The 25,111-nt window shown below is 46.2% G+C and overlaps 1 protein-coding gene across 1 annotated transcript in view; it reads right to left on the bottom strand.

Moving 5' to 3' along the window:
- The window catches only part of TMEM170B (transmembrane protein 170B), a 47,110-nt gene that overhangs the window by 5,743 nt on the left and 16,256 nt on the right, over positions 1-25,111 (bottom strand). Inside the window, exon 2 of the mRNA XM_066579365.1 lies at positions 18,210-18,380. Coding sequence (XP_066435462.1) covers positions 18,210-18,380 — 171 coding nt within the window. The remainder of the gene's footprint in view (positions 1-18,209; positions 18,381-25,111) is intronic.

The raw sequence follows: 25,111 nt of genomic DNA, 5'->3' as shown, positions 1-25,111 counted from the left end.
AATGGGCCTTTAGTTAAGTGGCTGGGAGGACCTACTGAGGGGTGAAGTAAGGTGCTGTACGAAGACCCCTTTATATCAGGGTCTTCATCCGGCATCTTACTGGAACACTCACAATTAAGGCTGGTGGTTGAAGATCACTAAAGAAGAACACTATGAATCTTTTCACAAATCGCAGTTTGACAACATAATGAGATCCTGGGTTAAAACTTCTTGCCAGTCACTATACTAGCTTCTATTTTCCACCAACAGTGCACTAGTCAACTCTGCTCAGTGCTCTCAGCCCAGCTGCAGATTAATTGGTAATTACCTATTTAGCTGAGCTGGGAATTCTCCATCTTGGCCTCAGTACTGATGTGTGTTTGTCTCAGAAACCAGCATATCTGGTTCGCCTGTCTGTTAACTGTTCGGTCTATCTGATAATACTTTTGTATCTGTTTATTCTATATGTTCTTTGACTTGTGCTTTAGCCTGTGTGTGTGTTTCCATTTCCCTCCAGTCAGTGCATCATTCCAATCTCTGTGGTAAGTCAGTCCTGTTCTGTGTTTTGTGTGCTCTGTGATCAGTACATCCTCCATGTGTCCTGTCAGGGATAGTGAGCCCTTTGGTTCCAACATGGGGCCGTCCTTATCAGGATGATTGCCCTGCTTACAGGCAGGGGCCTTTCCATCTTCCTGATCAGCAAAGGGCTAGACTCCCCACTTGATATTGCCCTGCAATGGTACCCTCTTACCACTCGGGTCAGCTGCCTGCCACACCAGGTCTAGTTCAAAAGGCAGGTAGCACAGTGGGTCCACACTCTTAGTCCGTAACATCTCTGCCTACCAACCTACCTATGCTCTACTAATGGCTGAAATGCTCTGTAATTTGAACCTCCTACTTTGGTCTCCAACATTTTTTCCAAGCTGCACCAGTTCTCTAGAATGCGCTACCCTAGACAATCTGGTTAAGCACCAATATCTACGGTTTTCAGCATGCCCCAAAACACCTCTATTTAAGAAGGCCTAACTCTTCTCCATTTATCCCTGTTCTAAATTCTTCCTCAGAAGCAGATGCCTTCATCCAGATGTAACACCCACACTCCATGTACCATAATCTACTTCATATCTGTAGATACCAGTTGGTGACTGGCTTATACAATTGATTATAAAGAACAAATACTTTTACCTATTGTGCCCCCCCCCCCCCCATGTTGTCAAAAAAGTACAACATTTATGGCTCTTTCTGTTACATGTGCTGCTGGGATTTGTTGTACTATGTACTCCTAGTAGCACAGTCAGGTGGTTGAGGGTTAATTGAGCTGGCTGGGTGTGGTACTTCCTGCTAGCCAATCTCCTGGATCTGTGCTCACATATAAACCCAGCTTCTGGTCAGTCTGGCTGGGTTCCCTAGGGTGAGCACTCATGTTAGTTCTGTGTCCTGTAACTTGTTATCAGTCATGTTCAGCTTGCTCCCACTCTGATCTGTGTTTGCAAGTAGGTCTATTGTCTCTCTGCATCCCCAAGATTGTTTGGACACCTGTAGTCCTAGTCTGCAGTACATGCAGCCCCCTTTTCCTTCCCCCCGTACAGGTGCAGCCTCCAGAGGTCTTATGTCTTAAGCCTCCTTCCCACGAGCGTGACGGGCTCCGCAGCGTAATATTCCGCTGTGAAGCCCGTCACGGCGCCCCCCAGAGCCCCTATACTTACCTGCGGGAGATAGCGTGAAATCGCTTCCCCGCCCACCACCGCCGCGTCACCGCTCGTCACCGCTCGTCACCGCCCACCGCTCTCGCGTCACCAGCCGTGTCACGTGACGCGGCCGGACCGCGTCATTTGGCGTCATATGACGCTCGGCGGTGGGCGGGAAAGCGTTTTTTCACGCTATCTCCCGCTGGTTACAGCGGGAGATAGCGTGAATGGACGGCTTCCATTGACTGCAATGGAAGCCGTCAGTGCGTACAGCCCGTCCTCACCCGCAGAAAATAGAGCATGCTGCGGGTGAGGACGGGAGAAATCGCGGTGCGTAATTCCGCGGTGGAATTACGCATCGTGAGCATGGAGCTATTAGGTTCAATAGAACCTAATAGCTGCGTGCAACGCAGCGGATTTTCGCCGCGAATTACGCGGCGGAAATCCGTTCGTGGGAAGGAGGCCTTACTCTGGGTGTCAGTTGGTGTAACTGGACACTCCCCTATGTCAGCTTGTGTAGCTGACTGTCTAGTTTCATCTGTGTGCATGTGAGTTCTGAGTGGAGTCTGTCTGGCTGTGTGCCCTGTACTCTGTCCTGTTCCTGATGCAGCTGGCTGTGTGTCCAGTGCTCTGTTCTGTCCTGTTGCAAGCTTTGTTGAGTGATCTCTGTCTTGCTGGTTCATGTCCGTTTGTACATTTAAATTCTGTCAGTTTCTTGTCAGTCTGCTGCGTGACCTGCTATCTGTGTCCTGTCCTGTTGCAGCCTTCTGTGTGAACGCTGTCCGGTTCTGCTGGACTCCTGGTTAGTATAGGGACTAGCGGTATAACCAGGAGCTGTGAAGTGACCCGCTAGCTTCCAACATCTTGTACAACATGTCAACCAATACCTGGTATTTACGTTTCAGCTTATCTGTTTCTAGTGGTTGCATGTTGTGTGCTGTGTATCCTGTTCTGTCTTTGTCATGTGGCATGTGTATGCCTCCTGTTTTGGTGCGTGGTTCCTAGGATCAGCTAGGGCCGAGTTCCGACCTTATTGGGGCAATGTTCCCCGCTTAGGTAGGGCCATGCCAACCTCTGGGTAGTACAGGGTCAGTTTGCTTGAAACCTGTGTGAATCCTGTGTGACCCTGGTGCTACCTGTGTGTGTCCATCCCATCCATTACATTTCCCTTTTAGGGTGCGATCGTGTGGGCTCCCATGCTTAGGTTGCCCACACGATCGTAACACTTTCAATACGATGATGAAAAAAATAGGAAAATACCTTGGTCATTGGAATGCAAAACAGGCCAGCCACTAAGGGGTTAGTATTAGTCAGTCATTATTTCAAACTCTTCATTTTGTGAAAAGTTAACTGTATTTGTGTGAATTATAATATCTCAAACTTTTTAAAGGTCAGAAGACGTTACAGGAGGAAATAAGTGTTGCTGAAATCTGCTTATTTTTAGAATAGTACCAGGGGAAATGGTATTTTTTTAGCTTATGTGTGAGTCACCGTGCTCAAGCTTAAGCCTTCCACTATGTTGAAGTTAACAAAAACTTCTTTTCAGAGCTGTATGGGTACAAATCACCCACTGAGAATGCAACATTAAACTATGAAATGGACAATAAAAAAAAAAATCTATAAAAATCACTAACGCTGAGACCGATCTCAATAAAGTAGGTAAGCAACGGTGTTATTATACCCCCTAAGATTAAGGTGTTAAGAATAAGACGCAATTGTGTTATTAACCCAATAAGGACCAAGCACCTCGGTCCCGGGCTTTAATCCCAGGCTATTGTAAAAATATCGCATAGGTTTAAGGCCTCAAGTCCACGGGCGGATCGGATTCCGCATGCTGGTCTTCTGCTTACCTGTCTGGCTCTTCATTTTCTTCACTGCGGATGTGTATGGAAGCGCTGGCCGCACATGTGCAGTGGAGTTTTTCTTTTTTTTTAAACTCCTCCTTTCCTGAGGAATCCGCGGCCTGTGCGCAATTCAATTGCGGATGGGCCGTGGCCCAGACGGCTTCCATTGACTTCAATGGAAGCCGTCTGTGCAGGAACCACACTGAAATGGAGCATGCTGCGATTTGTTTTCCAAACCAAAAGGTCCACAAATCAAATCTGCATTCTTTATTTCATTTGCGGACGCCCATGCTTCTCAATGGGCGCTTGATTTGCGGATCTTTGATTTCCGCAATTCAAACCCGCCCGTGGCCATTGGGCCTACAGCTCCTGCAATCTAGCAGGAGCAAGTTGGGTGCTTGGCTGTCAGAGATAACTGAGGACCCGAAGGAGAAGACAGAAGCGGTTTTTAAGCACTTCTGTCTTCTTTTTTTAGAGGTTCAATGAGCACTATGTAGATATAATACAGGAAGCCGTTTCTGGCATGGGAACTGGTGATTATGTGACCGCCGGCGACCCCCTGCATGTCAGAGCTGCTGGGTCTTAGCAAACCCCAGCCCAGATCTGACAGTGACTAATATCACTATAGGGGGATGTTTTCCGCTGTAACTGGGGCTCCTATGGTTGCTGGTCTTAGGGATGCCCCAGCTACAGTGGAAAAGTGTGAAAAAAAAATTATAATGTGAATGACCCCCAGAGGTCTTATATGACATCATGGGTGACAAAGATCTTACAAAAATAAGAAATTCCGCCATGTTTACTGACTGTGTGAAGGCAGCCTAAGACCACTTTCAGACATGCGTATATTAGTTTCGTATTTGGTTTGTGTTTATGCAGCATGACCTACTTTTCCCCTACTTACCTGCATATTAGTATTTTTTCTATTGGGTAAATACAGATTAATGAATTCCCAGTAGAAAAAAAAAATTATACGGAGGCAAATACTGTTTAAATAGTGCTGAAATACTGATGTCCTACGGTTGTAATGTCATCTATAACACGTCTGTCATACGGATCTATATTACGGACATGTTACAATACGCTCATCTGAACCCGGCCTAAGACTATGTAGGAGCTTCCATTGCAGATCTGGCGGGATGAAAAAGTCCTGTATGGGGGATGGTTGAATGGAAACCAAGCAGACCCCGTTATGGTCAATGGTATCCATTTTGTGTCGCTCGGTTCCATCATAAACGGATCCTTTGGCCAGGGGATTCCCCTTTCCTGTTCCTGTTCGGAAAAAGGAATCCCCAACGCAGATGTGAACATAGTCTTTTTGGGATATTATAATGAATGCTAAGATAGGCAGCCTAGCGGCATTGTGGGTGTAGGACTGTGAACAGGGCAACATCTACCGGAAATGTTCATGTTCGCCCCAAGTTCAAGTGAGTTTCCTGCTGTTACTTTGATTTCTTCTAACATTCCAACAACTTAATTGGCTTCCTGTGAAAACTTTCAATAAAACGTATGAGCAATTGAGATGCTTTAGAGATCTGAGCATCGAACAAATCCCCACCCTCGGCGAGCTTCCTCCTGTCTCTTCTGTACACTGAATAAATATAGATGATCAGTGCGGAAAGTGGTAATCACCGGAGTATGCTTAGCACGTCAGCACCGAGCAACCCTACAATTACATCTGGCCTACATTCTCCTCATTCACTGAGCCGATGACGATGCAGCTACGAGCGCTCTGCTACTGCTTGCATTAATGCAGAGAAAATACACTATTTTGAGGGCGCTAAATTGGCATTCCAGTTCCAACAAGTTATCCCTTATCCATGGGCTAGAAAATAACTAGCAGATCGGTGGGGGTCCAACCACCACTAATCATGAGAATGGGGGCCCGGTCGGTGCCCGAAGAAGGGCAATGCGGAAAGTACAGATCGAGCAGGTGTTCTGCGCTCCATTCACTTCAATGAGAGCGCTGAAGATTGCTGAATGCTTGACTCGAGAATCTCCGACACTCTGATTGAAATGAATGGAGCACAGTGCGAATGCTTGACCTGTGCTTCCCGTACTGCCTGACCTGCACTTCCTTAATTCGAGGACCGACCAAGCCTCTGTTCTCGTGATCATTGGGGGTCCCAATGGTCAGACCAACACTGATCAGCTACTTATTTCCTATCCCGTTGATAGGGGGTAGGTTGTTGGAAGAGGAATACCCTGTTAGTGTTAAATGGAATAAGGCCGGTTGCACATATCACATTCTACTTGTGGAACTTTTCCAGCACCGAAATTGCGCAACTCTGTACAGTACAAAGTTAGTGAATGTGGGTTTAACCCTATTCATGAACATCAGAAAAAAATCAGCTGCGGTTTTGCGTCATGCTGTGGATTTCCAAATCTGTTCTGGAAAATTTACTGTGGATTTCATTCATTTCATCGTAATGAGTGAAATTCTGTGGCGAAGACTAACTTCACACTGGCGAGCGCGATATGAGGCTGTGAATCTCGCCCCTGTATCGCACTGTCCACTATGTGAATTCCCTAAGAAAACGAGACATTCTCATATCAAAATGGCCTTGCATCACTTCGGGAAGGAAGGGATCCTCCGTCGAGGCTTCCGAGATTTGCAGAGTTTCTCCCACTGTTTTCAATGGGAGATCTTGCATCGTACTGCGTGCACCTAGCACACGGTGCAAAGCTACCAGCGGCCCCATTAAAAACAATTGGCGCTGCGATGCGAGGGCACACAGCAAGATAGAACATGCAGTCATATGTTTCCTGCATCGCATCGTGGTGCCATGTGAATATACCCATTCAAAAGAATGGAGCTCTTATTTGTGTCGCCCGTGTTAAGTCAGCTTAAGGCCTCGGTCAGACGACTGTTTTTTGCCACGATTTGCGGATCGCATGACGATTCGCCGAAAAATCTGCAGCTAGCAGCGTTTTCGGCGAAACGGGCCCGATCAAAGGAGCGCTGTCCAACCCATTGAAATTCAATAGAGCCGGCAATACAGCCGGCTCCATTGAAAGCAATAGGCTGCCGGCGAGCGCGGGATGAATTTTCGGGAAGGGCTTAAAAATATAAGCCCTTCCCTGAAAATCATCCTAAAATGCGTAAAAATAAAAAAAAATATATACTCACCTTGTCCCTGCAGCCGGAATTCAGCCGCCTGCTGAATACTACACAGAGCAGTTCAGGAGAACTGCCGGCTGCGGGGACAAGGTGAGTATATATATATTTTTTATTTTTACACATTTTAGGATGATTTTCAGGGAAGGGGAGAATGATCTTTGTAGTATATGTTCTCAATGGGGTCGGCGCTGCTGCCGCCGGCTACATTGAGCGCATATATAAAACACAAGGAATCGCAGAATTCAGATAGGCGCGATCTGCGATTCCTCGTGTCCTATAATTTATCGGACATCCGCATAAAAAGCGGCCATGTGACCGATCCCATTGCGAAACAATGGTTCTATATATGCGCAGATCGCATGCGCAAATCGCACGAAAAAACGCCCGTCTGACCGAGGCCTAAGGGTGGCTTCTCATGGACGTATGCGGAAAAACGCATGCAATAGCGTGACTTTTTTTTGCGCAGTGAAAGTCACGTTACCGTGCATGTTTTAGTGCATTTTACTGTACTTTTTGCACTGTTGGGGACCATTCAAATTGGCGCGAGATACACTTGTGCCGTGATTTAAAAGGCTGTGTAGCCTAATTAGTTCTTAGTCCCTGGTGTTTTTGATTTCCCTGCCTGTTTGTGATTTCCTTGCAGTTCATTGCACAGGGATCAGGTGTGTATTTGTGCACCCCCATAGACTCATACAATGCCTTTGTTGCACACATGCACACCAAAAAAAGCATGCACATGCAAAAGTGATACTGCCTGCCGGAGAACAAAAGTGATGTGTTTAGAGAACAGACCACCCACTGTTCTGTAAATACATGCAAATTAAGCTAGTTAGTTACTAATGGGCTGTTAGTTTCTGACGACTTTTGAGCGATCATCTTTGGGTGTAAATGGACCTATATCCATCTCAGCACCCAAACACCCACTGATCAAAATGTTTGCCATATCGCTGTGCTACGAGGCTGCAGGGACTTTTCTTCACCCTCCCCTCTTGCCAGCCAGGGAACAGATGAAGGCGTAAAAATTAGAGATGAGCGAGCATACGCATTAAGGACAAATACTCGAGAGAGTATTGTCCCTAGCGAGTACCTGTCCGCTTGTGAGCAAAGATTTGGGTGCCGGCGAGGGGCGGGGAATGGGGGGAGATCTCTCTCCCCCGCCAGCTCCCTCCTGCTCACTCCCGCAACACACTGCTCACCTCCTCCGGCACCCGAATCTTTTCTCATGAGCGGGCGGGTACTTGCTAAGGACAATACTCGCTCAAGTTTTTGTCCTTAGCGAGTATGCTCGCTCATCTCTAGTAAGAATGATTAAAGACCATTTTACTGAAAATTGATAATTTTAATTAGAAAATATTAAGGTTTCACATCTCGTCAGGTCTGTAGTATACAATGAAGTTGAACTTTGTAAATACATGCAAGGAACATTTCGAAAGCTGAAAACATGACTGGAAGTTATAGAAAATGTTTTTTGTCTTTGCCTTAGTCATCATCTGGAACATCGCCCAGTAATCGTGGCATCACATTGGGGGAAATTGTTTTAGAGCCTGCGAATCTTTGTATTTGTGATGGAAGAAGAGTCAAGTACAGATTATTCAATGTTCCAGCATCTTTAGAATTACGTTTTGTGAGTTTTGACAAAGTCCAAGGTCTGCTGGAAGGCGCGGCGCTGCTGCACAAGATGGGGAGCTAGAGACGTCACTTGCTATTCCCTTGTTTTTTGTGAAAAGGACTCTGGCACCGGTACAATGGCTGGAAAAATCATACTTTTTTTTAACAGATCCTGTTGGCGTCGTTCTGCCAGCAGCCCTGTTTTCTTTGCACGGTTTTGTAATAGATTATGATCATTCTTCTATTTATCTGCCTTCCCCACGCATTCTACAAAATTAGGCCTCAATCAGACAAGCTTTTTTTTTCGCGCTGCTGTCAGCGCACAGAACGCGCTTCTACTAGGAAACCAATAGGTTACTATAGGAGCGCTCACATGAGAGAATGTTAGGCGCGTGAAACGATGTGCACCTAACAAAGATAGGACATGCTGCAGGTCACACGTAGCTCCGTGGTGCGCACCAAAGGTAGGACCTGACCTATCTTTAGTGCGCTGGACAGGAGTTTCCATGGACTCCTATGGCAGCAGGAGTCTATGAAAATTCCTGCACAGGAAAAGGATCTTTACCCGAGTCCCTCATATGTACCTGCGTGTACATATGCATGCATTTGCACACTCACATAGACTCCTATGGGGACTTTTGGTACGCAAATGCACACAAAAATACAGCATGTTGCGTTGTTTTTTTTCAGCAAAAAGAACAGTGAGAATGAACCCATTGTAAACAATGGGTTCTATTCTCTGAGCAATGAGAGCGCAAATGTTGCAATTACACGCCCATGTTAAGCGACCCTATGACTAATTTCAACTAACACAGCACAAGCGCATCCATGTTATGTTCAGGTGAAACTGGACTAAAGATAAGAAAACTAGTAATTATTAGGAAATTATAGTACCAGTGTTTCTAGTGGCCCAATGCGCCACACAGCTGTGCCACATGGTACATCCATTATGATCCTCACACATCACACACACAACTCTACTACATCCATCATGATTCCCACACATTACACACACAACACATTACACACAGCTCTACTACATGCATCCTGATTCCCACACATTACACACACAACACATTGCACACACAGCTCTATTACATGCCCCACATGGTTCTACTACATTCATCTTAATTCCCAAACATTACACACACAACACATTACACACACAGCTCTACTACATGCCACACACTGTTCTACCACATACATCTTGATTCCCACACATTACACACACAGCTCTACTACATGCATGCTGATCCCACACATCACACACACAGCACATTAAACACACAGCTCTACTACATCCATCCTGATTCCCACACGTTACACACACAGCACATTACACACACAGCTCTACTACATGCATCCTGATTCCCACACATTACACACACAACACATTACATCCACTGCTATGCTACATGCTACACACAGCTCTACTACATCTATCTTGATTCCCCCAGATTACAGACACAGCACATCACACATACAGCTGTGGACATACATGGTATGTCCATTATGTCCACACACATTACACACACGGCTCTACTACATCCATTCTGATTCCCACACGTTACACACACAGCTCTACTACATTCATCCTGATTCCTACATATTATACACACAGCTCTTCTACATGCCACACACAGCTTTATTACATCCATTTTGATTCCCACACATTACAGACACAGCACATCACACACAGGTCTACTACATCCATCCTGATTTCCAAACATTACACACACAGCACATTACACACACAGGTCTACTACATTCATCCTGATTCCCACACGTTACACATACAACACATTACACACACAGCTCTTAGTACATCCATCCTGATTCCCACACATTACACACACAACACATTGCACACACAGCTCTACTACATGCCACATGCAGTTCTACTACATCCATCTTAATTCCAAATATTACACACACAACACATTACACTCAAAGCTCTACTACATGCCCCACACTGTTCTACTGCATCCATTTTAATTCCCAAACATTACACACACAACACATTACACACAGCTCTACTACATGCCACACATGGTTCTACTACATCCATCTTAATTCCCAAACATTACACACACCACAAATTACACACACAGCTCTACTACATGCCACACACTGTTCTACTACATCCATCTTGATTCCCACACAGTACACACACAACACATTACACACACAGCTCTACTACATGAGACACACTGTTCTACAACATCCATCTTGATTCCCACACATTACACACAAAACATTACACACACAGCTCTACTACATCCATCCTGATTCTCATACATTACACACACAGTGCTACTACATCCATTCTGATTCCCACACATTACACACACAGCTCTACTACATCCATCCTGATTCCCACACATTATACACACAGCTCTACTACATGCATGCTGACCCCACACATCACACACACAGCTCTACTACATCCATCCTGATTCCCACTCATTACACACACAACACATTACACCCACTGCTCTGCTACATGCTACACACAGCTCTACTACAAATATCTTGATTCCCACAGATAACAGACACAGCACATCCCACATACAGCTTTGGACATACATGGTATGTCCAATATGTCCACACACATCGCACACAGGTCTACTACTTCCATCCTGATTCCCAAACATTACACACACAGTTCTACTACATCCATCCTGATTCCCACACATTACAGACATAGCACATCACACATACAGCTGTATTAAATGGTATGTCCATTATGATCTGCACACATCACACACAGGTCTACTACATCCATCCTGATTCCCAAACATTACACACACCACAAATTACACACACAGCTCTACTACATGCCACACACTGTTCTACTACATCCATCTTGATTCCCACACAGTGCACACACAACACATTACACACAGCTCTACTACATGCCACACACTGTTCTACAACATCCATCTTGATTCCCACACATTACACACAACACATTACACACACAGCTCTACTACATCCATCCTGATTCCCATAGATTACACACACACAGTGCTACTACATCCATTCTGATTCCCACACATTACACACACAGCTCTACTACATCCATCCTGATTCCCACACATTATACACACAGCTGTACTACATGCATGCTGACCCCACACATCACACACACAGCTCTACTACATCCATCCTGATTCCCACTCATTACACACACAACACATTACACCCACTGCTCTGCTACATGCTACACACAGCTCTACTACAACTATCTTGATTCCCACAGATAACAGACACAGCACATCCCACATACAGCTTTGGACATACATGGTATGTCCATTATGTCCACACACATCGCACACAGGTCTACTACTTCCATCCTGATTCCCAAACATTACAGACACAGCTCTACTACATCCATCCTGATTCCCACACATTACAGACACAGCACATCACACATACAGCTGTATTACATGGTATGTCCATTATGATCTGCACACATCACACACAGGTCTACTACATCCATCCCGATTCCCAAACATTTCATACACAGCACATTACACACAGAGGTCTACTACATCCATCCTGATTCCCACACATTACACGTACAACACATTACACGCACAGCTCTACAACATCCATCCTGATTCCCACACATTACGCACACAACACATTGCACACACAGCTCTACTACATGCATCCTGTTTCCCACACATTACACACACAACACATTGCACACACAGCTCTATCACATGCCCCATACGGTTCTACTACATTCATCTTAATTCCCAAACATTACAAACACAGCTCTACTACATGCCACACATGGTTCTACTACATTCATCTTAATTCCCAAACATTACACACGCAACACATTACGCACAAAGCTCTACTACATGTCACACACTGTTCTACCACATACATCTTGATTCCCAGACATTACACACACAACACATTACACACGCAGCTCTACTACATGCCACATATAGTTCTACTACATCCATCTTGATTCCCACACATTACACACACAGCTCTTCTACATCCGTCCTGATTCCCACACATTACACACACAGCTCTACTACATCTGTCCTGATTCCCACACATTACACACACAGCTCCACTACATCCATCCTGATTCCCACACGTTACACACACAGCACATTACACACACAGCTCTACTACATGCATCCTGATTCCCACATATTACACACACTACACACAGCTCTACTACATCTCACACACAGTTCTACTACATCCATCTTAAAAATTCCCACACATTACACACACAGCTTTACTACATCTATTCTGATTCCCACACATTACTCACACAGCTGTACTACATGCATGCTGACCCCACACATTAAACACACAGCACATTACACACAAAGCTCTACTACATCCATCCTGATTCCCACACATGACACACACAGCTGTACTACAGGTATGCTGACCCCACACATCACACGCACAGCACATTAGACACAAAGCTCTACTACAGCTATCCTGATTCCCACATGTTACACACACAGCACAGGATGTAACTGTGACTACAGTATGAGTTAACTGTATGACTCCGCTCCTGGACACACGCACTCTGGGACACAGGATGATACCGGGCCTACAGTCCAAGTTATCTCTATGACTCTGCTCCTGGACACACACACTCTGGGACACAGGATGAAACCAGGCCTACAGTCCAAGTTATCTGTATGACTCCGCTCCTGGACACACAGACTCTGGAATACAGGATGACACCGGGCCTACTGTCTGAGTTATCTGTATGACTCCGCTCCTGGACACACACACTCCAGGACACAGGATGACACTGGGCCTACAGTCTCAGTTATCTGTATAATTTCTTTCCTGTACACACACACTCCGGGACACAGGATAACATCTGGCCTACTGTCTCAGTTATCTGTATGACTCTATTCCTGGACATACAGACCGGAGGAGGACATAACACTCCACTGACACTCACTTGCAGGTGGATGCTTGGACACTGCACGGCGGCTCCTTCTCTCACTCTCACTTAAGGTAGGAGTCCTGGAGTTGGAACATCCAGGTACCTCTCCTCTGCTTCCATTCTTCACCACTCAGAGTTGAAGGTACCGGCATGTGGCTGGCACTCTCCCTGCCTACTCTACCATTAAAGAAATACAACTTCAAAGACGGCCAGGAACGACCATACATTTTGGCACTCATATTTATATCTTATAATATATATATTATTATATTATATATTTATATATCTTATTTATACCCACATGACAGGACAATTGGTTACATTTTCCAGGCATATCGCAGACATTCATAGACATTAACCTCTTACATGCTGCAGCTGTGCAATATACATAACTAAAGACAAGACAATCTGCACAGTGCATCCACATTGAAGATATGACATGTATGACAGTTATGGAGGGGCCAGATATATAGATTTCGGGCCACTACACTAGAATAGCTATTTTTCTTTTGTTTGCCTCCCAAAAAATGCAGTAAAAAGTAATTCAAAAGTCACATGTACCTCAGGATAGTACCAATAAAAACTACATCTCTTCCCACAAAAACACAACACCTCATAGAGCTCCGATAAAGCTGCTATGGATCTGAGAATGCGCAACATAGAGTCAATTGTTTTTCTTTAAGGGCGCCCACCCACTGGCGTTTGCGATTTCCGTGCGTGAAAAACGCAGCGTTTTCCGCGCGTTTTTCGCGGCGTTTTCGCGGCTTTTCCGTTAATTTCCATTGACATTCATGGGTGCATTAAGAGAAAAATAAGGACACATATGCAACTGACAGTTCCTATGCTAAAAATCGCAACGGACCAAAAAAAAAACGCCAGTGGACAGGAACACATGTTATCTCTATGCCTGTGCAGGAAAAACGCAAAACGCAAACGCAGGTAAAAAAAACGCCAGTGGGTGGGCGCCCTAAAGTGTGTTTTTATTCGGCATAAATAGTAAAAAAAATATAAAAGATCTCTATGACCGCAGAATCGCAGTAATCGTGCCGATCAGATAAGAAAATGATCATGTTGTTTTTACCGAATGGTAAACGCTGTGAAAACAAAACCCCAAAACAATGGTGGAATTTCTGGACGTAAAATGTAATAATAGTTCTACAACACATTATATAGACCCCAGAGTAATGGCATTAACCCTTTGCAATCCAATTTTGGATTCAGGATTTTCTAGGGGGCTTTCTCTTTCTGCCATTATACACTGGCACCATCTACTGGCTCGAGCCAGTACTGCGGTATTGGACATGCTGGAGAGGCCCCCGACAACAGAGCAGCCAGTAATATACAGTAAGAATACCCTGCTGGACGTCTTCCGACATCGTAGCGGTACAGCCTTTGATCAGAATGTCTTTAGACGTCAGACAGTGGATTGGAAAGGGTTAAAATATCCAACTTGTCTCCAAAAAACAAGCCCTCAGCCCGTACTTAAGCTCCATTGAATTCCTGTGTAAATGCGTATTTACTAGGAATTTTTAATGTGGCCATTGGCTTACATGAGCCATTTTGATTTATAATACAGACAAAAATATGGGTCGGAAGGGGTGTTGTCTCTCTTTAGGGAAAGCACCCACAAGGTGTGTGGAGACACCTAGTAGGTGAGTGGGTCGGGGAGGGGGGGGGGCGCCATCTCTCCCAGAAGGGATGTGGAGACACCTAGGTGAGTGAGGAGACTTATAAGGCCATGCATTGCTCTCTGGGTAATATGCAAAGAAGGAAGATGGAACAATACCTCTGCAGCGCCACCTACTGGATGACAGCATTCCTTCAAATCAATGTACGTCTCTTTAAACAAGTCTTTAAAACAATGATTGGGAATAGGAAACCAAGCTAGAATCCATACACAGACAGCTGTTTTGGGGTGTTTGCTCCTCATCAGTGTGTAGTAGGATTCTGGCTTGGCTGGTGAGAGACCTGTCATGTGGGTCGGGAGGGGTGTTGTCTCTCTTTAACGAAAGCACCAAGAAACTGTGTGGAGACACCTAGAGGGTGAGTGGGTCGGGGAATGGCATCATCTCACCTCAGGGAGAGCACCCAGGTGTGGAGACACCTAGGAGGTGAGTAAGGAGACTTATAAGGCCATGCATGCTCCTCTTGGTAATATATGCAAATAAGGAAGATAAAACAATACCTCTGCAGTGCCACCTATTGGATGGCAGCATTCCTTCAAATCAATGTATGACTCCAATCATTGTTTTAAAGACTTGTTTAAAGATTCATACATTGATTTGCAGGAATGCTGCCATCCAATAGGTGTCACTGCAGAGGTATCATTCCATCTTTCTTATTTGCATAGACCAAAATAACAGCATGTTGGTATTTCTTGCATGCATGTGAAAAGCAGATGCTTGCATACCCCAATGCAAGTCAATGGGGTTAATGCTGTCCATATTGCTTACATATAAAATACCATTGTAATACACATGACAAATACGCCCGTGTGAGTGAGACCTTAGGGCAGCTTTACACAAGCGCAATTCACTGTATGCAACCTGCATAATGACATTGTGTTCTTGCAGCATGCCGCAAATCGCCATGCTTTATCTTATGCGTGTAATATGTGCCAAGCTAGAACATACCGTGTTTCCCTGAAAATAAGACACTGTCTTACATTAATTTTTGCCCCAAAAAAGCCACAGTATCTTATTTTGGGTGGTGCCTTTTAATACTCAACTAGCTGAGCATACTCGCTAAGGACAATTGCTCGAGCGAGCATTGTCCTTAGCGAGTACCTGCCCACTCGGAAGAAAAGGTTCGGGTGTCGGCGCGGGGAAGCGGTGAGTTGCGGGACTGAGCAGAGGGGAGAGAGGGAGAGAGAGATCTCCCCCGCCGCTCCCCGCCCCCCGCCAGCACCCGAACCTTTTCTTCCGAGCGGGCAGGTACTCACTAAGGACAATGCTCGCTCGAGTAATTGTCCTTAGTGAGTATCCTCGCTCATCTCTAGTCTTGGGCGCTGCTGCAGGCTTCCGTGTCCTCCTGAACGCAGACCGAGCATTTCTTACTGGTAGGAGGGCTTGAATACCCCGCCTCCAGCAAGCGGTTGCTCTAATTGGTTCATCGAGCGCAACGTCAGCCAATCAGAGCAGGCGCTCGATAAACCAATCACAGCCATTCATTGAATGACATAATTGAATGGCTGTGATTGGTTAATCGAGCGCCGGCGCTTTTTGTGCACGACTAAAATGTGCGAAAAAAAATCATTAATGAGAACGAACACAGTGACATCAATAGGTTCTATTTAGGGATGAGCGAGTATACTCGCTAAGGCACTACACGCTCGAGTAATGTGCTTTAGCCGAGTATCTCCCCGCTCGTCCCTGAAGATTCGAGGGCCGGCGCGGGGCGGGGAGCTGCGGGGGAGAGCGGGGAGGAATGGAGGGGAGATCTCTCTCTCCCTCTCTCCTGCCGCTCTCCCCTGCTCCCTGCCGCGACTCACCTGTCAGCTGCGTCGGCTCCCGAATCTTCAGGGACGAGTGGGGAGATACTCGGCTAAAGCACGTTACTCGAGCGAGTAGTGCCTTAGCGAGTATACTCGCTCATCCCTAGTTCTATTCTCTGCTCATATATTCAGTATATTTTTCCATAGTCACATATTTTATTTGTATCTACTTAGGATTTATGACAGTTCATGACCGCTGAGATCCCCACCAATTTTGTGAAACAGCAGATTTCATTGCCAAAATCTAACGGCACAAGTGATCTTAATAGAAGGTTTGCATCATTCTAGTCGATCTCAGCAGAGGGAAGCCAAACGCATATAGCTATATACAGGGGGTAGACAAAAATATGGAAACACTGTACAAAATGCATGTGACATGGGGCAGAAATCCGGCGGAAATCTCGTGGAATTACCGTAGCAGGACTGCACGGAGATTTCGATGGCAGAAATGCAGCTTCAAAAGTTGCGCCGCTTGGCGCGGGTTTTGAAGCGGCTTCACTGCCTGCATTCCGCTGTGGCTATCTCTCCCCATGGAAAGGAGAGATGGCCACAGCGGAGGTGGCGATAAAATTGACATGCTGTGGCTTTGGATTCCGCACAGCATGCGAGCTTCATCGTAGCTTGACCGCAATGGCTTCTCCGTAGCGTGTGGATGACATTTTTGCAAATCTCGTCCACTTTGCTGCTTTATTCCGGGATAAAACTTGACGGCCACATTTCTGTGCAGAAAGTCTGCATGGAAATTCCGCGACAATTCCGCCTTGTGTGAACCCATCCTTAGCACTGAGCTGCCCTTTTGACCCCTGCTTGGCTGAGAGCTTTCCTGCCAAATTTATGTTTACTTCACCTCTTGCCCTGCTCTGGGTGGTTCTAGGAGCCAACTGGTAACAGCAGCTGAGTGGCTCAATGCCCTGACCAATGGAACCTTGTTGCATGGGCAGATGTTCACTCCATTCAATAAAAGTAAGGCCACATGAGTCGGCAATGATGCAGCCGAGGGGTATTAAAGTTGATTTTTAATTGGCCACATACTTCTGCCCATAAACTGTAACTCCCTCCGTAAAACCTGCATCCCTAAAGGCCGCCTGCAGACGGCCGTGTTGGATCCCCTGCAAGAATTCTTGCAGCGGGATCCGACCCAAGTCCCTGCAGGGGCCAGTGCATCGCTCACCTGATCCCACGGCTCTGTGATGTGCCGGCTGTCGCCCAGCTGGCGCATGAGCAGGGCGCAACGGTGTGCCAGGAGTGACATTTCTGTGCAGGCCTCCACGAGACCCGCACAGAAATAGAGCATGCCGTGATGTGTTTTCCGTGTGTATTTTCACGTGGGCAAGTCGTGGCCGTCTGCATAGGATTGCGTTTTGTAAGGCGGGCACGGGCAGAAATTCTGCGGGAAATCCCGCTGCAGAATTTCCGCCTGTGTGCAGAGAGCCCTAACACTGACTGTTAATGGATGTTTGAAATTGCTGGTCACCCACCAAATTGTATGTCCCGTTAACAACAGCAGCGACCGCAGTGCCTACAATATAACACTTACTAGTTATCATGGCTCCGGTGACAGAAGCCAGGAACCCAATGCTGACCAGGACCACACAGATCAGCCTCCCCTGTTTGTGCCTCTGTAGCATGACAAACATCAGAACTCCTGCTGCTCCATGGACAAAGAGAGAAGAGAAGAGGGCCCACAGGAAAACCCAATACCACATCTCTGAAAGAAAAGCAAGAAGTATGTCAAGGTGTTGGATGTTTTAAAGAAGGATAGAAGAATACGAGGTCAGAATGGGTCTAAAATACAATCTATGACCAATAACTATCACACGCATACAGAATTCACAATAGCAGGCTCAGATAGAAATCACAATAGCATAAGAGTATTATTTCATACAAGTAAGTCATCTTCATGAGTCAGAAAATTCTGCCCACTCGAAACATATTTGCCGTGTTTTCTGGTGTGTAGGTGAGAGCTATCACCGGGCGAGCCACACGGAGGGAGGGAAGGAGGAAGCTAAGTAGAATTCAGACTTTGGTCCCTGTTCACATCTGTGTTGAGCCTCCGTCACAGACCCAGTCAAAACAGACCAGCATGCTGTGCTAATCTGTTCAACCAAAGCCGATGGACCACAATATAGTCAATGGGGTCTCTTAGGTTCCCTTGGTTTTTGCAGGTAAAATACACACATGTGAATGAACCCATTGATATCAATGGAATAAAATCACAGAGGTGAGGAAAAAGAAAAAAAACACATTATTCACTGAAAAAGCCAAAAATACAACACCTGAAGGTCTGCAAAGCAGACACGGTCGCCATAGGCACGATCGCCATAAGGCAGGCACAATCGCCGTAGGGCAGGTGCAATGGCCTTAAGCCCTGAAGATATGTGCCTATGGCGACCGTGTCTGCTTTGCAGACCTTCAGGTGTTGTATTTTTGGCTTTTTCAGTGAATAATGTGTTTTTTTTCTTTTTCCTCACCTCTGTGACTTTATGTAATTTATTGTGAGTTAGCGTAGGTACTGACGGAAGCGGTGTGACCTCGACGCGGTCCGTCAGCCTATTTGTTTTGGCCAAAATGCAGTACCAACACCCGCATTTTATTAGTATGCATTAGTATTTTTGTATGTGGTTTGCTAGTTGGTGGGGGAGCCCAAGATGTCAGCCAGTGTGGCCCACCTTGGAGATACAGGGCAACCCGCTGTCATATCAGCCAGGGTTGATATCCTGTATGGTGGGTCACCACCCATCTATGGCTGACATCTTTGGTATCGTTCACATGTGCAGGCTATTAGTATATGCAGTCACTCCTCCCCAATCTGGGCTGGGTTGAGTGGGTGACTGCATATTAGCCTGCCAGGAACAAGCTGCTCCTCCACACATTATTGTCTGGCTGACTACATATCTTCAGGGCTTAAGGCCATTGCGCCTGCCCTACGGCGATCGTGCCTATGGCGACCGTGTCTGCTTTGCAGACCTTCAGGTGTTGTATTTTTGGCTTTTTCAGTGAATAACATTGATATCAATGGGTTCTAATCTCTGCTAATCTCGCGCAAATACATCTGTGTGAATCTAGCCTAAGGCCAGATTCACAAGAGCGTAGGCATATATGCACGTGTATGAGCGTAGCATTTTTGCAGAACAAACTATGTTTTTTGCACACACATTGGCGTATCTTACTGTACTTATGCCGTGCCAACATACATCGCCTCCCTCCTGTCCGTATACCACCCAGCCCGCACAATCCGATCCGCTAACACACTCAGACTAAACACCCCTCTAATATGAACCTCACATGCTCGCCTACAGGACTTCACCAGAGCAGCACCCATCCTCTGGAATGCTCTACCCCAAGGCATCCGGACAATTCCTGATGCATGAAACTTCAGACGCACCTTAGAAACGCACCTCTTCAGGGAGGCACACCAAATCCCCTGACCTAGTCCCTCGCCCCTCCCTATGGCTCCCAGCACCTTCCATCCTGCCTATCACATACGACCTCTACTCCTGCACCTCCTTACCGCCCCCACTTCCTAATAACTGATTTCCACATGTAATTCCCGTACTGCCTGTGTTCCCCATGCCTTATCTCCCCCTCCACCGGTAGCACCAAATGCACAAGGAAATACACACGTGAACTAACCAAATTAAATCAATAGTCTCTATTCTCTGCGTATAGTGTGTGCAAATTTTACACGTGTAAATATGTGCAAATACAGCCGTGTGAATCTTGTCTAAGAGCCTCAAAGAGGGCAGAAGAAAAAAAAAAGATAAGAAAAACTAAAAAACTTTTTTGTCTGTTCCTTGTGAGGTACAAGAGGCCTGAACTGCATGCGTTGCGTGCCTGACATGTTAAAGTGTTAGGGCTCCTTAGACAACCGTACACACAATTGGGCGCTCTACAGCATGACGTACTTGCATCGTGATCGAGGTTTGATGAAGTAGATTTGCACATGTATAGGCACATAGTGCTGCATTTTTTGCGCATGCAGGGCCAGACCAGACGCGCCGGTAAAAATTGCCCCCCGATGATTTAAAAGGCTATGTGTTCTTTTTCCTGTGAAATATTGCGCAATTGCATGGGTATTGAGTGCACATTTGAGCAGTACAGGGGAAGAAATGTCCGTAGTTCAGGCACAACTACGCTCGGTGTCGGTGAGTGTGGTGACGCATACGGCCGTCTGAAACTGCCCTTATGGTGCTCAAAGGTGAAGGAAGGGGGATGCATGGGAGCGCCGTCGCAGAACAGTCCATCTGTTTGTGAGCGCCAAGTTCACAGGGACACGGCGCAGGAATGAGGGACCGAGCGAGTATAACACATACCTCATAAGACTCCTGATCCGTCACCTTCCAGCACCGTCACGCAGCTGCTCAGACACCGACGAGGCCCTTTATAGCCCTTCCTGTGTGGTTTTGGTTTGGCTGTATGTTTTAGTTTGCTAATTGGGTAAAATAATAAATCCTCTCCACCGTCTCTCTGCACCAATTTTTCCTCCATGATTTATCTATATTTATCTCGCATTCCGCATTCCATGCGAAACACTGCACGGAATGCGAGTGCCATGTGATGCCTTCGAAGGTCCCATTAAAAACAATGGGTGAGACGTTCTGAGGAAACACACAAAGGTAGAACACGCTGCGATTTTCTTTTTTTCCTCGCATGCAAATGCATCAATCCAAAAGAATGGATTTCATATTTGTGTAAGTTTTGTTTTTTATCATCCATGTGAATGCGACCATAGCCTTATGCCTCAAGACATTACATTTATACTGCCCACAACTTCAACTGACATCAAGCTAAGGTTCCCCACAACTGACGTATGCCCCTAGCACCATGATGGCGAACCTATGACACGCGTGTCAGCACTGACACGCGTGGCCGTAGTCGCTGACACGCAGCCGCTGTCGGACGTTCACCCCGTTGGTGAATACTAGCAGGGGCCGCGGCTCCCCTGCTTGTGTTCATTAACCAGCGCTACTACCGGTAGCAGCGCTGATCCCGGCGCACGCTGTGATGTCAGTGTGCAGCCGGGATCCTCCTTCCCCCTCCCCTGACGTCTCTCACCACTTAGTTCCGCGAGAGCATCCAGGGGAGGAGGCGTCCGGCAGCACACTGACGTCAGTGTACGACGGAGATTATCTTTACTAGCAGCGCGGAGGGCAGTGGAGGAGCAGAGCTTCCAGGACGTGGATGGAGTGAGTATGTGGGTCTCGGGGTCCGCTGTCACTGCTGGGGGTCCGCTATGGGGGGCACTGTTGCTGCTGGGGGGCCACTGTCGCTGTGGGGGGGGGCTGCTGTCATTGCTGGGTGTCCGCTGTGGGGGGGCACTGTCACTGCTGGGGGGCCGCTGTGGAGGGCACTGTCGCTGCTGGGGGGGCCACTGTCACTACTGGGGGCCGCTGTAGGGGGCACTGTCGCTGCTGGGGGCTGCTGTGCGGGGTGCTGTCACTGCTGGGGGGCCGCTGTGCAGAGAGCTGTCGCTGCTGGGGGCCACTGTGGGGGTTTGCTGTCGCTGCTGGGGGCTGCTGTTGCTGCTGGGGGGCCGCTGTGGGGGGCACTGTCACTGCTCGGGGCCCGCTGTGGGGGGCACTGTCACTGCTGGGGGCCCACTGTGGGGGGCGCTGTCACTGCTGGGGGGCCGCTGTGCAGAGTGTTGTCGCTGCTGGGGGCCACTGTGGGGGTCCGCTGTCGCTGCTGGGGGCTGCTGTTTCTGCTGGAGGGCCGCTGTGGGGGGCACTGACACTGCTGGGGGCCCGCTGTGGGGGGCGCTGTCACTGCTGGGGGCCCGCTGTGGGGGGCGCTGTCACTGCTGGGGGCCGCTGTGGGGGGCACTGTCACTGCTGGAGGCTTATCATTACTAAGAAAAGTGAGGGGGAGGCTGGGAGAGGCGAGGGCCTGTGCTATGGGTGTTTTGGGTTTACTAAATACAGTTATACCTTACAATTATACACTTTTGTTATTGAAACTATAAATATCACGAATTTATGAATTTTTTTCAAAGTGACACACCACCCGAGTTATGCTCGGTTTTTTGGCAAATTTTGGCACACCGAGCTCAAAAGGTTGCCTATCACTGCCCTAGCAGATACTGAGGAAGAGGCTTTGCAGCCTCGAAACGTGTATATATGCTGATTATATACCAAAGTTAAGGGAATACACAGCTGTGTACTTTTATATGTTCCTGAGTTGCGCCTCATACCCAACTTTTTGCCTTGTCCGATATCTATTTTCAACACATCCAACCTTGAAGTTGTAATGGTCATTGAGGTTGGCTGCACCCATTACATAGGAAAAAAAATTCTGCTTCCTAGAATCGACCTACATATCCCTACGAAAGATACAGTTCCCACGGTCTCCTTTTCTTACTTTGGGTGGCTTCCTTTTTTGTACTGACAACTTCAACTGTAGAACGTCATTGAACATTTCTGCACTTTATTTCTGACTCTCTCAAGTGCTTGTGGGTAAACTGCTGCAGACATTTTTACATGACATTTTGTTTTTACAGTAGTTTTCTCTTTGCCGTGACAGTCTCTGTCATCTCAGCATCAGAAGACCACACTCCTTCAGATTCATCCTAGGTCTTCTGGTGGATAGACTTACTAATCCCTTCTTTACATGGTAACTATGTTTTTATGGCAGCAACTGCAGATTTTAGGCACAGATTGCACTACAAATACATGTCAAACTTTTCTGATGCGTATTTATCCTATCCTTAGGATACATCATCCGTAGTTGATCAGCAGAGGTCCCTTTATTACACTCCCGGTACGGGGGTCATTGCTGGACGTATAACAGAAGGCTTTGCTCCTATTGCACAAAGGCTGGACAAATATCTGTCTGGGATCATTTAGTGATCCTGCACTGAGCAGGGGGTCGGACCCGATGACCCTGGAGGTTCCTTCCAACTCTACCATTCTATGAAATCAATGGGAGCTATATCTTCCACAGCACTCCTTGCTTTGACCCCAATGTTGTCGGAGTTGTCAACATCTTGCCCACTGCAATGAGTGTCAGGGCTGAGATCAGGTGATCATTGGAGTACCCCTGACGATCAACTACTGCTGATCTAAGAATACCCAAAAGTAAAAACATGCAAAAATGACAACTTATAAAAATATATCATTCCTTAATGAATAAACAAAATTTTTAGGGCTCACTCAGATGAGCAGAGATTTGCGCGATTTTCCGCACAGGAAAAAAACGCAACGCATGTGCAGGAAAAAAATCTGCACCTACAAAAGATAGTACATATGGGTGGCAATAGACGTGGTCATGCAGATTTTTTCCCGCACATGCATTGCGTTTTTTTTGACGCGGAAAAACGTGCAAATCTCCGCTCGTCTGATCGAGCCCTTAAAATTTTAAACGCCTTAAGGACCAGGCTGTTTTCATCCTAAAGGACCAGACACTTTTTAGGGATTTTACACATGTGGTGCTTTTACAGCCTTATTTTTTTCCTACAGCTACCAAAATAATTTTTTTTGTGTTTTTTTTCCCCGTGATATATTTGGCTATTTTCTTTATATCTTTTTTTCACTGACTTTTTTCCCCCCGTTGTTTAGTTTCATTGGGGGTAAAAGGCTAAAAAAAAAGTTTTAGTTGTTTTAAATTTATAAATTTTATAGCATATTTACGCTAAAATAAAGTATGTGTTTCTACTTATGTTTCAGACATTTTGATATATAATATGTATAGTTTTGCATTACAGGACGCATATGGCGATGATTTAAAGTGTCGTTAGCGGTGGGTCATTTTCTTTTTGATGTATATATTTTTATTTTATTCTGTAATATTTTTAACTATTTTTTGTAACTTTTTTTTTTACTATCTATGTCCCCAATGATGTTATGTAAGACCTTTGGAGGTCATTCATATTGTTTTTTTTATTTTTTTTCACACTTTTTTTTTGTAGCTGGGGCTTCCATAGGTGCAGCATCCATAGGAGCCTCAGTTGCAGGGGAAAACATCCCCTTGTAGGGACAATAGTCACTAACAGAGCTGATCAGGGTCTGCTAGGACCCTGCAGCTCTGCTGTGACAGAAGGGACCCAGAGTAGAAATTATACTTTCACTTTTTAGTACATAGCGCTCATTGAGCGCTATGTATCCAGGAAAGGAGAAGGCAGAAGTGGTTAAAAACCGCTTCTCCCTTCTCCTCTAGATCCTCAGCTGTGACTAACAGCTGACAACCCGACCTGCTTCTTCTTGATTGCAGGAGCAGAGGCTTTAATCCTGCACCATATTTCTACTATTGGCTGGGATTAAAGCCCAGGAGCAAGTGCCATAAATTTAGCACACTTGGTATTGCAGTCCTTTCATATGAGGTTGTATTTACATTGTATAAGTCTCTCTATGGCTGACATTTCTTGTGGCACCTCTACTTTTACGATGTTTTAAATTTTGTTTACTCAATGAAGAATTATTGTTTGTTTAGATTTAAATAAATTTG

Source organism: Eleutherodactylus coqui, chromosome 9, assembly GCF_035609145.1.
Source record: "Eleutherodactylus coqui strain aEleCoq1 chromosome 9, aEleCoq1.hap1, whole genome shotgun sequence".
Taxonomy (NCBI): domain Eukaryota; kingdom Metazoa; phylum Chordata; class Amphibia; order Anura; family Eleutherodactylidae; genus Eleutherodactylus; species Eleutherodactylus coqui.
The sequence above is the reverse complement of the archived record's forward strand: the minus strand, read 5'-3'. Positions and strand labels throughout refer to the sequence as shown.